Source organism: Lampetra fluviatilis, chromosome 3, assembly GCF_964198595.1.
Source record: "Lampetra fluviatilis chromosome 3, kcLamFluv1.1, whole genome shotgun sequence".
In the NCBI taxonomy this organism is placed as follows: domain Eukaryota; kingdom Metazoa; phylum Chordata; class Hyperoartia; order Petromyzontiformes; family Petromyzontidae; genus Lampetra; species Lampetra fluviatilis.
In genome coordinates this window covers 25880363-25897588 of record NC_136277.1, presented here as the reverse complement: position 1 = coordinate 25897588, position 17226 = coordinate 25880363, and the positions used below count along the sequence as shown (strand labels likewise).

General features: G+C 41.1%; 1 protein-coding gene across 2 annotated transcripts; it reads right to left on the bottom strand.

The window, feature by feature from the left end:
* Window positions 1-8991: 8991 nt before the first annotated feature.
* Window positions 8992-17091, bottom strand: LOC144955779 (methyl-CpG-binding domain protein 3-like). 2 transcript variants are annotated; one of them, XM_078885927.1, is made up of 8 exons: window positions 16831-17091; window positions 13519-13677; window positions 13020-13179; window positions 12772-12909; window positions 11801-11891; window positions 11110-11287; window positions 10415-10545; window positions 8992-10170 (listed from the first exon to the last, which is right to left on the bottom strand). In XM_078885927.1, exons 1-7 carry the CDS (start codon window positions 16941-16943, stop codon window positions 10416-10418), a joined length of 969 nt encoding a protein of 322 aa, XP_078742053.1. In that variant the 5' UTR covers window positions 16944-17091; the 3' UTR covers window positions 8992-10170; window position 10415. The 2 variants fall into 2 exon arrangements, with proteins under 2 accessions (XP_078742053.1, XP_078742052.1); XM_078885926.1 differs by having other exon boundaries at window positions 8993-10170; window positions 11801-11912.
* Window positions 17092-17226: the final 135 nt, after the last annotated feature.

The window sequence follows — 17226 nt, the reverse complement described above, 5'->3', positions numbered from 1 at the left end:
ATTCGGTTAAAATGTGTGCTGGGGAGGGGGGGGGGGTCACAAGGGTTCGTGCCCTTCACGTTATATCCTCTACATTGTTTTGCACTATGTTCACTTCTTGAGCTTCGAAAGTTCGATTTCCAATACTTTTCAGTTTTAAAAATAATCTATGTCAATGCCCCCAGCCCCAACTCCCCCCCCCCCCCATTGCTGTATATGCAGGACATGGTACATACCCCGAGTTTACATCTCCCCCTTTAACACAGTTTCGCAAATACGTCGTCACTGTATGAATACCACCACTCGGTTCTGCGTCGCCTCAACCCACACTCGCGTCGCTGACGGCACCGTCCGTCCCTTGTCGTATCCGTCACCTCCCGGCCTTCGCCCCCTCCACCTACCCCGCGAGTCGCTTTGATTGACGTCGTTTCCATATTCGTCGTCGCGCATTTCAGGAAAAACACATCCTCGACGTCAACCCCCCCCCCCCCTTTTGTCTCCAGCAGCAGAGGTGCAAATGTGCCCTGGATCTCTTCTCCCCCCACGCCCAGGCTTGACCTCTCACCCCCTCAATCTCTGCCCCTCTCTTCTCACCTCCTTCAGCCCTCTCCTCTGCGCACCCACCAAGCCAACCCCGGGGGTGGCATAGCAGGCATCGGCAACAGCAGCAACGGGGAGTTCCTATCTCAATTTTGGAGCTTTCGTGACTGCAGGAATTATTCTTTGGTTCTTTCGGTTAAGTCACGTATAAAGATAAAATAATAAATTAAATAATAGCATACTACGACGTTTCGATTGCAACACAAGCAATCATCATCATCAGGTATAAAAGAAATAGCAACAAAAATCTAACCAGAAAACTATAGACAGACACACAAGCAGACAGACATCACAAAGACACACAGAGAGAGAGAGAACACGTATCGGCAGAAAGAGAGAGGTCGTTTCTGTGACGAGGCCTTAAATATAGAGAGGGGGCGGGGGCGGAGAGAGGGAAGGGGCAGAGAAAAAATTAGCATGTCAATGAGTGGACGACGACGTGGTACGGTAAGCAAGACGACGACGTGGTATGGTACGCAAGCCTCCTCCGTGCGTACCCAGTTACTCCTCCTCCGATGATGACAGACACGTGTCCAGGGAAGGCTCCGAGCGGGCTCGCATTGCTAATCTATGATGACAACAAGCAATCCGCCTCATGTGGGGGTTCAGGGAGGGAAGGGAGCGACGGGCTGGATGGTTGAGACGCCGCGTTGGTGGCGAACGAGCGAGAAGGCAACGCAAGGAGGACCGCAGGAGGTTGCGTTTTGTGGCGAACGCAAAACGACGTAGATAATATTTCACGTGTGTGCGTGTGTGCCCTCCCTTCTCTACGCTTGCGAAACGTGGAGCCTTCTAAAGGAGCACCTGCGCCTGTTTGAAACATTCAGGCTTAGGCTGCCTACGATCCATTCCGGGTTTAACCAGACTGAATTGTGTGAGGTGCTCACAGATCCTTGAAATATTCTGGACACAGTCCCATCGGTGAGCTCCTCCGGCAAGCGAGGCTCTCGATGGCTGGGTAATGCACAGACACAGCACGTCCAAGCAGCTTCTGTTTGGCCAGATACAAACATGACCCCCTCCCCACTCATTCATGCGCAGCGCCGGCCTTAATCGGTGCTGGCTAAACAGAATAATAATATTTATACTGGAAGAATCCGATGAGCTATAAAGCTCTTTTTTTCACAGTAGGGGCGGGTCAGAAAGTTACAAACAATGCCAAAAAACACGATACGTGTGCAAAGTATTGGGAAGGTAAGCAAATCACTTAAAACATATACAGCACTTGCGCCTCCACTACAGATCTGTATGGCTTGCACACACGTCCCTACTCTCTCTCTCTCTCCCTCTGTGTGTGTGCGAGGGGTCTCAATGGCCTCTTCACGTGAACAATTGGGCCCTATACAATGTGAAAATTGCCGCATACCGTGGGGTCACACGCGTGACCTTCATAAGGGATTGCATTATCAGACGGGTCAGAGTGTCACGGAATGTATACACGTACGTACAGCCGAGGTTATGTACAGCTATTCTATTGAACCCTTCTTGGCAGAACACGACTTTTAGTCTGGCTATAGAGCGTTGCTCGCTGCAAATGTTGCCCGTGAATGCCTGTTAATGTCTGAGCGACGCGGACGAGAGAGAGAGGGCGAGGTGGGGTGTTGAAGGTCGTGGCGTTTATATAAATCGGCCACCTTTGTTAATTCGCAGTGGCGATGTCGAGAACTCGTATTTTCGGCTGAGGTGAAGTCAAGGCCAGGTTCATGGTTATCCCTGACTCGCTAAGCACACCATGACCGGGGATTGAACCAGACGGTCAGGCTGATGGTATTCAGAGAAAAGACAAAGATTCCCCATATAGCCTTAACAAACAGTTGGGGCAAGTGCTGTGAGCGAGCACCTATGAAGGCCAGTACGACGCACGAGGGGGTGGGTGGCCAGCACCACGCCCGCCCGCCTTTGTCCTCCCCAGCGGGTGCTCATTTAAGGCTCAGTCGACCTATGGGTGGCCCAGGACTGGTTCAGATCAACGTCACTGTTGGTAGCCGTGAGCGGGAGTCGAACCTGGGTCGTCGGTAGTGTAGAGTGCTAACCTCTACACGACTGTTCCCCACTGCACGACCAGACACAGTGGAACACACGGACACTCACACAGAGACACAGATATACTATACACAAATATCTGCAAACTGCCACGGTCCATGAACAACAATTAACAATTTAGAACCTCTGGCCTCACTGGATAAAAGTATCTTCAGATAAGAGGATGGCACACATGAGATTTTCATCATTACAAATGGATGAAAAGTTTTACCACAAAATATTGGCAAAAGGCAATATTTAGAATACACTGACAATTATTGTGCGCTGTTAAAATCTTATTGTAAATGTAAATAAATCATTTAAGGGACTGCACTGGCAATGGTACAGAGGCAAACATCAAAGTGCAATATCCAAGTCTGCGAATCTGTCTACCGAAAAACGGCATATTTCTGAAATGTTCCATAACGGGTTATGTTTCTAAAATGTTATCCAATTATACAAATAATGTTATAACTACATGCGTTCAACCTTCCAAACTTGTATACACCATGCAATCTGAATAAAGGATATTGATTGTGAATGCAACACATAGAAATACAAATATATATTAAGAGGAATAAAAATGCAGAAGGGTTAGCTTTTAACAGAGGTCTGCCGAGGTGGCCACACATTTAACGCGCATAACGCACACAAGTTAAATTGAGCTTTACGAGCACAATGGAAGTTGTACATCCAGTTATAGCCGATTTCAATTTAACACAAAACAGTTACATTCGTGTAACTGCATCTTCATTTGAGACATTTAAATTAGAATACACTCACTCCAGAATAAAGCGGGCGGTTTGAAATTGTGAAGTTGGTAACACGGCGAAATTAGGTTTTGGCAGAGTGAGCCAGAGAAAGAATCTGGAGCACACACACAAAAAATAAAAAAAGACAGAGCGGTAAAAGTCAGTGTCCTATTTACCTGCCATTAGGAAAGTGCTGTTTACTGCCACAGTTCTGGCTTTAAACATCTGTCATGCTGGATTACAGCAGAAGGGGCTAAATGGCTGTGCAACGTCATGATGGCGTGCTGAGATCTCCGGTGTAGCTGTCACTTGTGTTTAGGGTTTTGTGGGGAAATGCTTTTAACCCTGCTTTTTTCCAGCAGAGTTGCCCTGCAGGATGGGACTGTTTGAGAGATTTCTTTCTTGGTTATTTGTTGTGACTATGCTATTGTCTAGTCAGGCCAATTTTGTCAGGGACAATCTTTTATAATGACAAATATGGAGCAATATCCGCTAATGAAACATTAAGCACTGACCCACTTTCGGTCGTAGTAGGAGGCAAATGAAAAATAACTATGGAGATAAATCATTAAAACAAAAAGGCCCCAAACTCCCCTAGGTGCCGTGGTCACGTAATGGACTAATGCACCATACACTCACAATTTTCCATTCCGATGTCTGTGGATTCGTGCCCTAGATTAAGTGAATGCCTTTATTGTCTGTGCGTTCGCAGCGTGTGAACGCAGGCACAAATTACTGCACGAAAGAACAACCGCAAATTTTAATCACTGGTCGGTTATGCTTAAAGGTGAGCATAATAACATCTTAGATATATTTATTTAATTGTGACAAGATTGAGTTAACTTAAAATGTAGGGGTTTTACAGCCAATACCGTGATCCGTATTTGTTTTTTTTTTGGGCCACGGATTATTTTATGTCAAAATTCTTGTCATTAAAAACTTCCACCACTCAACAAGATTGTCACATCTTTGTAACGGTTAACAAATACAAATGTCATCAGCCAGTGAAATACGCTAATAGCTGGTGGTGGGATATGAGGTTGGTCTGTCATGTCCCTAGCAGGAAACTAATTGAAGATCAAACAAATGGAACCCTCTGGTTTCTGCTGATCTCAAAGACACCACGTGGAATTTAACTGCATTAGAACGAGACATGGGAGGAGGTGCAGTTACTTCCTCCATCAGCGGAGAATTAAGAGATTGTCGCATTGTGACTGCGGTGAAGTGCAATCCAAGTGCAATCCATCACGCACATCACAATCACTGCCCTATATACACTGTTGCAGTAGGGTACGAATAGGATACATCTGCTGACCACAGCCCCATCGAAATGTCATTCCAAAATTCAACGTACTGCAGTTCTCAACTGGGTCCATTGCTTTTAAAATGCCAAACGAAATAAAGTGACAATTGTGTGCGCATGAGCATATACACACGCAAAATTAAGGGAATGCATTGGCAGTTGTGTACAGGCACAGCTCAAAAATAAAACGCAAGGCATTAATCATTTACACTGCCTTACAAATGGAACATATCCATTATGGACAATGACCCATTTTCATTGTAGAGAAAGAGAGGGCAGGGAGATGGACTTAAGAGTTGGAGGTCACACCTTATTCTGCTGGGGATTTTTACCACTTAAAGAATGCAAAAAGCACTTAAATATAATCGACGGTACAACTAGATTTCACTTTATATATACAGCAAATAGAAACATTTATATATTTGCTATGTTTGTGAGGTCATGTAATAACAGATTCAAAAATAACCAGAGATCTTGGCAATTCAGCCATCTGGCCTCGTTTTATGACAGGACAAAAAAAGCCTACCCCGTTATTTTTAATTATCCTCTTAAATGCATTTATATGGAGGCACACGTTTAGATGACCAAAATGCATGTGCTGGAATATACCCAAGGCAAAAACATTCCCTTCTCACTCCCAAATGTCTCCTACACCTTTCCTCTTCAATATCATACATTACCAGTACCTTTTCTCCTCATTGCTTAAGAATCCTGTGTACTCGTTCTTTGCAATATGTTGTCTACTTTGTTGTTGCTGTGCTCACGCACCACTGATCTCTCTTGTAATAGCAAGGAAACTGGCTAAACTGGAGACGTGTAACAAACAGAAACATGCATACTCTTTGGTGCTTTCGTTAAAGTCACGTAGGTATAAAATAAAATAGATCACGACGTTTCGGGCGCAACACAAGCGTCCGTCATCAGGTGGGAAAGCATGGCCTGCTGCTGATGCAGACTGTTTTAAAGGTTTGAAATGGGTGTAGCCCAAGGGTCATAAAGAAGTGGCTGGGTCTAGTGATGTTAATGTGATAAATTAGCATGTAACTGGGTACGGAAGTGGCTATGTTCATGTGAGATTAGCATGATGTTAAAGTGAGAAATTAGCATGTAACTGGGTACGGAAGTGGCTATGTTAATGTGAGATTAGCATGATGTTAAAGTGAGAAATTAGCATGTAACTGGGCACGGAAGTAGCTATAATGTGAGAGATTAGCATGATGTTAATGTGAGGAGTTAGCATGTAACTGGGCACGGAAGTAGCTATGATATTCAGTCCTGTATGTACCCATTACACTCACTCCTTATTTACACACTTTCGCATTCACATTCTTCAATCCCAACCAACTCCACGTCCAGCCAATCGGTGAGGTGGGATTTGTATTGTGTTCGAGTAAGAGCGATACATCGAAGCATCTCACAGCACAATTTTCTCACTCATTTTGCCTTACTTTGGCCCCTTAGGTTTTCGATGCTGGCAATGAATTTAACAATTCCAAGCAAATACATAAATGCTAAATATAACATTTCCTAGACGTGATAAAAGTAGACCTCTGACCAAACTACTAGGGTTTGACCCAATCTTGTCAGGTTTTGGAAGCTAAGCAGATGAGAGCCTGGATAGTGCACTGAAGGGTGACCAAAATGCACAAACAGGTAGTAATAGGCCACCGGGCTAAGCGATTGGACAGCAAAACTCATCGTTGTACATACTTCTCCACATCCACGTCACCCTGCACTGACCAGCGCGGTGAAGTATGGTCAACCAACCCCCCATGACTTGCAGTGTGTAGGTAGGCACTCGCCCAGCAGTGGATTGACAAATGGGCTGTAAAAAATCAAGGTACAAACCATCATCCACACGCCGTGCATATTAATTGCAGGAATGGCGGTAGCTCACGTGTGCTCCTACCCTCCGGCAATGAGCGGGCTGGTGTTCACACATACTTTGCTCGCGGATGGAGTTTGGTGATTAAAATAATGATCTCACCCTGCCCCCTCCTTTGCCCACCCCCACCCCTCCTCCACTTTGCCCACTCCCTCCATTATAAAATTACTGTTCCACATTGACTTTTGGCATCCAAAGAGAATAATGGGTAGACTAAAATGAACAATAAAATTAACTAAAAGGTTACACATTTTTTTTTTACATTTCTGAGAAGCACTACACTTTGTTTCAAGACTAAAAATACTGTGGTATCAAAGTTCATCCGTATTTATTCTGGAGTAATCCGATGAGCTATAAAGGTATTTTTCACAGATGTCGTCTGGTTACATTGCCGAAACAGAAGGACATACATATATATGTTCATATAACTGCGAGCGAAGTGTTATTGCCCTGTGGGAGAAACTAAAACTGATTACTCTACACGTACAAGTAGACTTGCATGCAATTAATGTGGCTATGCAGGTGCCTATTAAACCATATTACGACATGACATTATTTTAGAAGCAAAAAATGTTTTGTTGGCTGGCCAACCCACGGGCGGCCAAATGAGCGGTTGAAACGTCACCGCGCACATCTGCGTGATGACGTCACCGGATTTGCATATTGTTGAAAAGGGTTCGTGTGTGCCGACGTCAACCCTTAACCCCACCCACCCTTCCTCCACCCCCGGCGGCGTATTCCACGCAAATGCTTGGGGAGTGCAGCTCAAATAAAACAACAAGTATTACGTCCTCACTTTCAATTTGACCGTACAGAGCTGAAAAATAAAACCTGAGTAAACAAATGTGTGGCATTGGCAGGCACTGGAAAACCACGTCTCATTTGAACGAATTGTATTGTAACTTGCATCTGAGCAGTTGGTGGATGTATGTGAACAATCACACTTCGTAACTCGTCACATTCCAGCCATCAGCCTGATGAAGGGAATCTGGCCGTTAAACTCCAGCCATTGCTGTGAACTAAATTACAGCCACCTATCTGGTGCTGAGGTGTAAGAAGTGAAGCTGTTCTTAGCTGCTATAAAATAAGGAGCTGTTTGTGAAGGCTGTTAACCTGTGGGATTTAGTGAGCAATAAAAGATCAATGCCTTCCTGAAGCCAAGGAACAAAGCAAAAAAAAATCCAGCACATTTCAAACCCAACTAAAACTCATTTGTAGGCAGTATGTAGTGCTACAACAGTAAAATAAAAATCTATACAAATTAGAAAATTTATATGGGTTAATTTTGACAATTTTACAGTGAACAGAATATGCATTGTAATATTCATATTATCCATTGGTGTGAAGATCAAATAAGCACAAACGCATGCAGTAAAATACAATAAATAATATATAAACCGTAGCCAGCTGAAAAGCATAAATGTATTCCATCATGTATGCAGCTCCAATTTAAATTGGTCAGTTTATCATATTGTACCATGGATACACACATTGTAGTTGACCATTAGTGTAAGTATATGCATACAATCTTGATTTGAAGCTTTCGTGACTACAGGAATCCATACTCTTTGGTTCTTTCGTTAAAGTCACGTACGTATAAAATAAAATCACGACGTTTCGATCGCAACACAAGCGGTCGTCCTCAGGCGGAAAAAAATATAATCCAGCACTGCTGGATTATATTTTTATCTACGCGACTTCACCGAAAGAACCAGAGTATATATGCATACATTACTTTTAATCAGTTGCTGAAAATAATCAGCAGTTACATCGGTCCGTCTTACACTAAATAACTGCTATGATTACTTCGTCCATTACCCAGTTTGAAAAGTTAATTCAAGTTTCATTAATTTTCCCAAAAGTCAACCATCCATTTAGTCTCGCCCTTATTATGGCGACATTACGGCTTTTATGTAGTCTTGTGTGTAGATTGAAGATCGGTTTCTCCCCTAGAAAGTCTGGTTTATAAGCAATTCTAGAGATTTGTATCCAATGGTATCTTTATGGTACTATCAAGAGCTGGAATATCCCATATTGTAATCCATGATTCGACTATATCGGATAACACAAACGTCTCACCTCTCTTCGCATGTTTGCTACTGGATGGGAGGTGATGGGGTGGGACTTCTAACATCGGCATCTTTAGCTGCGTCACACTGGACATGGCTGATAAGAGGGTTTAAGACCTTTGGAAGGCATTTGGGGGGCAGCCACCATTTTTAAAGGAGCCCAAATAATCGAGTACCAAAAAACGTAGTCGATTGCCTGACTCGATGTATCGTCCCAGCTGAGCGAAATCAGTACACCAACCCCTCGGCTTAAATTCTGCCCTCAGGCCACTTGTGTGTACATTTATTTTTCCACGAGATTCATGTCAACGGAAAGCCAGTTAGAAAAGTGGCAAAATTGCAACAATTTCCTAATTCGGAAACTTTGAACAGAAACACTGTGAAGTGTTTTTCACAAATATACAAAAACATCGAGAGGAAGATTATTTTATATACGGACTTTTAGAAAATTATCCTTTTTACAATTCAATTCCACAGCATTTAGAGAACCTTATTAAGTACAAATGGAGGTTAAAATGTATTAGCTGAATATTTAAAAATTCCACATCACATATTTCCATCATTAGCTTTATTGTATTTTTTTCTAAATTGGTAAAAATTATATTGCACGAGTACAACTGATTACATTATTGTTTCAAAAGCGCATTATGAAATAGAATAAAAACACGGGAATGTATAACTGGTTTCTAAAGTAAAAGTTATTGAATAGCATACAGCAAAGCCTTTTTATATGTACTGTACGTCACTATGCAAGTCTGAATCTTGCAAAATACAGATAACTTAAAATATACAATCTTATTGTGGGAATTAAACTCATGTCTGTATTTACAGATTTCTGCATAAAAAAGGAAATCAGAAGCATATATTTTAATATATATTTATTTTTTGTAAAGAAATCCACTATGCTAGATGTGTTTTTCTTGTAATATTCAACTGCATTGTACAGTCATGGACAAATGAACACCCGTGTAAATTAAACTAATGCAAGCCAATACAACCATATAGCAATGAACACTTCTGCCACAAATAGGAATATATGCAAATCTATAACTAGCTTTTACTTTGTGACATTTACCTTTTTAAAGGAAACAAAAGTGTATTAAAATGATTCCATAATTGGTATTGAATGCTCATCATACTAATAATGGGTTTCATCATATCACAAATACTTATGGCAGATTTATCAAAAGCACTTTACACTATTTTATTAAGCAAACATGTAATTTTTGACTGAATATAACTTTGTTGAAAAAGCAAAAGTATAAAAACAGTCACAGAAGCATGATCAATGTACAGCAAAGTATGACTTTGCAAAAAGTCACGTAAAAAAATGAAGACCCTTAGACTACAGTCCTCATTTTACATCATGTGCACAGCTACAGTTACATACCGTTCGAGAACAATTATCAAGTTGAAAAAAAAAAGGGCAATATTTCAAGCATGGCAGCCTTATCTTGTCAGCCTTCTTGTAAAGGGCAAGGACTTCTGGAATATTGGACACACTTGGTTAGTTGTCATCTTGTTGAACTAGTTGCTTTTCTCAAGATATGCACAGCAGCCCTAAACGAATGGGAAGACAAATCAAGATAACATTATATTCCATTAACCCTGGATCAATGACGTAAATAATTGCATTAACTAAAGTTATTCTGACATAGAACATTGCTTTTGAATAGTTCGTTTTGCAGTGTAACATTCAACATTTTAAAACAAAGCAAGTATTTTAAAAACAAAATCGCAGATTTTACTATTTTACAGTGGTATTTTAGCTTATTATATAAATGTGAAATGCACTGCTTCACACATTAATCTTCTTCCATTTTCTCTGGCGGAGGGCTCTCATCGTCCACTATGTCCTCTGCTGAAGCCAGGATATCAGCCATCAACACTTGCTCCAGTTTCTTGCGAATGCTTTGAACCCGTTCTTCTTGTTTTCTATGGCAACGGAATGTGAGGTTGAATTAATCATTGTCTGGCAAAGGCATTCAATAGCTACTAATGTCAGACCTTCAAGGTTCCTGAAAGGTACCAGCACCAGAGATTTACCACATTATCGAATTAAGCAAAACATTATTCATGACGTTAAACATGTTTTAAATGTTTCTTAACGGCAGAACCTACGGTTCTCTTTATTAGTAAACTAATCTTAACATTTAAAAAAAATCGTGGCAGGTATTTAACCAACCTCGGCCCATAACAACCACAAAGGACACGACGTAGCATGGGGGATGCAGATAAACACGGGGATATGTATGGAGCCGATGTGACAAAGGATTTTATTGTGAATTAATGTCTGGACCACTTCATTCATACTCCTGTTTTGTACTAAATAACAAGAGTGGTCTTTTAGCGCCACCTTTTGGCTGAGCAAGTTAATACAGAAACGAAAGGTCAAACTGTAGATTGTTTGTGACAAAAACAAGACATGTCATTCTATACTTGTGATTGCTAGTTGGGAGGTCTCAGTGAGTCAATTGATACTTATCTTTAATTTCTTACCTGATATCATCATCGGTGACGGTGAAGGCTTTACAAAGAGGCTGGCTGGTGTTGAGCCATATAGCTGGGTTTTTTTCCACACCTGCAGACATCTGCCCAGTGATGGAAGATGAGCTAGTGTGCAGTGCACTAGCCAGTGAGGACAGGAGCGTCTCGGCAGACCAACCTGGGCCAACACCTTAAACAAGCAGAGTTTCAAAACAAACATGTTAGATGAGTAACATAAAGGTTATGGCATTTTGATTTCAAAGGCCTCAATATGTGACTGCATTAGAAGATTTTGTAAAATAACAGACGTGTGCATCAATAGGACTTTTGAAATATATATATAGGATTACTTTGGGAGGTTACTGACGGGGTAGTAGAATGAATACTCTTAGAGTAGGCAAGTCATCCACATGCAGATGATGGGTATTTAGATGGATTGTCAACATAGAAGTTGCAATCGAGGACGGGAGGCCTGTGTTGGGTATAAAATCAAGTCGGAAATAAAGTTTGGGTGTCTATCTTTGGCACATAACAGAATTTAATTTGGAGATTAAAAAATGGTTAATTGCAATTTATTCACCAAACTTTATTTTCAAACTTTTAGAATAGATAACAGAAGACCATCTTTGTCAACATCACGAGGTCAGCGTACAGATGTGAAGACAGATACATTGTAAGCCAAAGAGGAGTAATATTACTGTACCTTGGATTCCTTTTGGTAGGTCCATAGACTTGAGGATTTCCTCAGTGATATCAGAAGCACTCCAACCTTGAAGCCTCTTTTCCCAAAACAACTGCCACAGGGAAGACAACATCTGACATACTATTATAATATAGTAATAAAAACAAAATATTAATTAAATGTAACATCACACATTGTTTTCAACAGGCAAGTGCCCTTTCAGATTCACCAACTCTTTACAAGATAGCTGCGTTATGGTAACTGCATACGTACAGTCCGTAAACCATATAGTATTGAAATGTGTAATTATGTTGGACTATTATTTGCACATGAATATATTGATTTACTCTCAGAATTATTTGTCTCATACACGAGGGTGTCTATAATTCACATTACTAATAGTTTATGTCACACATATTAGTTGCATATATTAATACATTTGTACATGTTATAGTTTAAGTTAGGTTTAATATTTTGTTGTATTCCAATGACATGACATGACTGAGATTTCATTGTAAGAGGCAATGCATCATGTCTCAATGGGCATATTAGTCATCTGTTAAAACAAACATATTATAGGCATCAAATTCCAGAATCTAAACTGATTAAGTAAAATAGTCACTATTATACGCTATAAAATCAACATCGATCAAAAGTATAAACTATAAAATTTCTATTTGAGTTAAATCCAGTAATACCTACATTAGAAATTGATCATCTCAAGTTAATTTAGACCAATACTAATATTACTAAAGCAGAAAGAACTGAAGCACTAGGAGATAACCCGTGCATGCAAGGGGCCAACTCTATTCCATACAGTTGGAACAGATTGATTCCAAATTTTCTGTACCGCCTTCATCTGGTATGCCAGGATTTCACAACATTTCTGAAATGTACCAATCCTCGTCTCAACAAGGATCGATTCCAGGCGTGCATCACCACTGCCCAGCTAATCATATGTATTTATCGTGACAAATGTGCACTTGACTCACCTGTTTTGGCTGGTCAATGGCTCTGTGTGGATCTGCCTTCACTTTGCTAGACGAGTGATTTACAACTTTGGTGACAGGTTGCTTAAAGATAGAGGCTGTTTGTCTGATGGGCAGGGATGTATTTAGATCCGGTTTTCCCTTCAAAAAGACATAAAATGATGGGCATTATTTAAGGAACTGAAATGCACATGTCAAACTTAGTGAACATTAAACAAAGAATGTTTTTTGTATTTTTCAAGAACTCTTACCTTTCCTTGGCCAATTTGGTCATTGCGAAGGCGAATCTTGTTTTTCTGTAACTTGCCCGGGATCAGTTTTCCAGTCCTGTAATCGAAACTACTAATATCTGCACCGGTCCCCAGGTATCGAGCCAACTGTGGCTTTCCACGGAACTTCTTCACATTTGGACTGTCGAGGAAAAGCAGAGAAAACTTGGTGTGAATTTACATCGTGTAAAACATGTTAAGGGACCACATTAATCTTCAAGATAAACCTTTACCAGGAAGGACACACTAATATGAAAAGGAAATATTGCCAGAACTAAACATTGTGTTTTGCACGAATTTTCAGTACAAATCCTAAGGAAACAAAAATAAAAATGTGTAAGATAAACAGTTTTCACGGCTCATCAGTTTTGCAATATTCAATTCAACTTTGTTTTAACCAGGTGAGAACTCAGGAGACCAGCATAGTATCCTTCGCAAGAGTAGATGGGTATATTGGTAGATATATCAAGCACAGGCTTACTCATTTGGATCGATGCCCCTGATGAGACGCCGATCACTTGCTGGCAGCAGTCGTGTGTTGGGGCTGCGTAAAATGACAGCTGGGCCATGTTCTCTTTTTCCATCTGGGAAGTGGCAGCTACAAACCATTGAGTGTTGGCTCGGCTCTCTGTCAGCACGACTACAATGCACACCATAAAACACATGTTGAGTGATTAGTGGCTTACAAATCACGTGTACACAATTCTATTGCAAACACTGAAACTGCATCATTATATTTCGATTTAAAGCTTTCGTGACTGCAGGGATTCATCTTCTTGGTTCTTTCGGTAAAGTCACGTAGAAGGGAAGTAATAAATAAAAATAAAACATAATAAAACAATTCTCACGACGTTTCGGCCACAACGCAAGCAGCCGTCCTCAGGCGAAGAATCATTCTTCGCCTGAGAAGAATCATTCTTCGCCTGAGGACGGCTGCTTGCGTTGTGGCCGAAACGTCGTGAGAATTGTTTTATTATGTTTTATTTTTATTATTTTATTACTTCCCTTCTACGTGACTTTACCGAAAGAACCAAGAAGATGCATCATTATACTCTTTGGTTCTTTCGGTAAAGTCACGTAGATAGAAAAATAATCAAAGAAGCACATGAAACCCTTTACAATATGGAAGATTACCATTCACGTCTTTTAATACAATGTCTTCTTCCAATTATCCATACAATTTTTTTTTATCTACCTTAGCCTTGCTCCAAAACTCATCAGTGGTGCACATTATTTCAACTCACGTGAGTTTGGCAAAAACCTACTAGTTTTAAATGCAGATTTTAGTAACCTGTATTAAATGCATAGTCAAAAGATACTACTTATTTTTGAAGTGTATTATATAAAACCAAAAAAATGGGAACATAAAGTGAATAACTTCAGCAAAATATTAAGGAATTCTTTTTTTCTCAATAAGCTAAATATATATTTCACGTGAGATGATTATGCAATGTTTATGCGACTCAGTAACAATCAAAGCAAGTGTTACTTTAACAGTGTTGCTGACAACCAGACGTTTAGAATGTATATATTTACATGCATACAAGTCAATTAACATTTAAGTGACCTAACAAAAGTGAACAAATCTGTATAAAACTGCAATCCACGTACTCGATCGTAAGAATGTTATTAAGGAGAAACACCGTGCAATATAGATTGCATTGTGCATTTTGCAACCAGTGGCCATTAATATCTGGACCCAAGAATAAATACAGGAATGCATTCATTAACTGAAGACATTTCCATTCTGAACTCTGTAGTAAGGAGTGCACTTCCCTGTCAGAAAATGACCTTGGAAGAAAACATCACGGATATCACTTTCCTAAGTCACTTTGAAAGGCTGGAATGTATCCAAATTAATTGGGAAAATGTTTTTTTACATGACAGTTTTTATCTAAATAGTCATTGGTGAATGGGCTGAAACCATCAACTCATTACACTTGAGAACCTGGTTTGGTCACGGTAATCTGCCTGAGAATTAATCAAACCCATAATATCAACAGTGATCATTCAGCCCTTACTCAGTCATCCGGCCACCTAGACCGTATTGTGTTTTTCAACTACTTTGTGGTTTCCCATGGCTAGACCGCGATTGAGACTGGCCTTTTTGGTTTCGGATATTGAATTTTACCATGAGAATCAAAACACTAAACCCTAGGCATCATGAAGGTGACAACTTGGCACACTGCGTGCTATTTAATCGATAGGTGTATGTGTCAATATACAACAAATGTTTGTACAATATCACATCTGCGGGGACAGTCTTCACTCCTAAAAAAAATGAATCCGTTACATCTGTCAGACGCAGAGGCGTTCGACACGCCATTGACTTAAGAGGCAATTTATCATAACATTTAACAAATAGAACTAACCTATTAAGGTTCAGTGTACCGTAGCCGACCAAACGGACTGCCAAACAATCGTGAAAAAGAACTTGCAACACGTGCAATATGCTTCTATAAAAAAAATCAAGTAACGGTGGATGTAAACACTATTGTATTTTGTAGTGGTTTAACAGGCTAATTCGTAGTTTTACCCATAATCCACCACTAGAGCCAGACAAGGGGTCAGTGGCAAGTTACATTTATTTAGTTTAACCAGGTAAGTTAAGAGACCAGGTTTGTCTCATTTGCGAGTGACCTGGGGCATTCGTCTGCCAGTAAGGGTCGATGATTGCTATGAATCATTAAAGTAGAGTAATATGCGGCTAATTTTAGAATATGGCAAATTTGCAACGTGACACCGCCACATCATGACCTACTTTTTCTAATAACGTTAAGGGAAGCAGACAGCGCGTATTCGGTTATTACATCTGCAGTAATACTCAGGGCCGCCGTTTGATTACAATTGATATACATTTGATATTTTGCAAGCAATATGTTATGTTGGCTAAATGCAATGCCGCCGTATTTGAAATTATAATCGAATCCTGGTCTTACATACACTAATACACACTGTCAAATGTGCTTTGGCTCCAATGAGTGGGGTTAGTTGATGTGCGTGGAGAGTTATTGCCTAGAATAGAAGGCAACCCGACAGTATTTCAGACTCCACATCCTGCTGATCACTCAAGAACTGAAACCAGCAAAGATGTTTTCCTTGTACAAATTCTGCTTGAAAGCATTATTCCAGAACCGACCTGGGGTAAATCATATCTACTGAAGCATTGTTAGTTTCAAGTACAATTAAACTGCAATTGCAATTAATTACAAATGACAGTGACTGTACAGTAGTAACTGACCCCACCAGGTCTGGTCCAGCAGAAGAAAATGTGTAGCGTGATGGATAAGCCTTAACACTGCATTGTGTTGCCGTGCCACACAGAACCCTCGTCTGGATGTCGGTTAATGAATTCACAATTACAGCGGGCATGGCTTTGTTCGCTCGAGTGCAGGCAAATCACCTCCGCCCCAACAAAGCGCCTCGAACCGACGACGAGCACACATCTCGCCTTAACACTGCAAATTTCACCACACGATGCGTAAAGTCAGCGAACGGCGACGCGTAGAGCGTGCAAAAGTGTTGGGCATTAACGCGTTACATGTGCACAGGCATCGGTTACACGGCAGAACATCAGCCCTTGACTGAGGCCCAGGCAGGCGCCAAGGCCCGGGGCTTCTCCGATGAATGCAACTCGCAAACAACAAACCAAAAAACCCCGAACAATAAACGACAATACACGCGACTAAACCCACACGGTTTTGCGCGTTACGCCTACGAATAGCCCGTGGACACGTTATTATATTTGCTTTGTGTTTGCCGGCGGCCGCGCAGAGCCTGAAGCCCTCCTCACCTGATGAGCTTCTTCCATTTGTCGAACTCGTGGCGCGTCTTGGGGAAATGAAAGAACTTGCACGAGTCCCTCTCGCTGTAATGCCTGCAGTTTGGTACGAAGCACATCACCATGTTTGTTTACTCGTTTGTAACCGCTATTGTCCTCCTTTAATTACATCAATTGGGTTTGAATTGTACACACAACAAATGTTCCTGCCGTCGCGGCCCCCCCCCTACAGTCATCCCCTGCGCCGGGGCCTCGATCATGGCCGAGCGGGACCGCGTTGCCCCGGCAACCGCGATCCAACCGAAGTCGTGGGACAAATTCTTTTTTTTTAAGCACGACTCGTAAAATTACAGTCGCGAGTTATTAATTGCTCTGATTGCAAAAGAACGCGGAAAAATAGTGTGTTTT

Excerpts from the sequence above, each read along its gene's own strand:
- LOC144955779 (XM_078885926.1), bottom strand. The coding sequence starts at position 16,943 with ATGGTGATGTGCTTCGTACCAAACTGCAGGCATTACAGCGAGAGGGAC. Across the intron at positions 12,910-13,019 it reads ACCAAATTGGCCAAGGAAAG|GGAAAACCGGATCTAAATAC; the intron begins GTAAGAGTTCTT and ends GTCTTTTTGAAG. Across the intron at positions 11,288-11,800 it reads CCTACCAAAAGGAATCCAAG|GTGTTGGCCCAGGTTGGTCT; the intron begins GTACAGTAATAT and ends TGCTTGTTTAAG.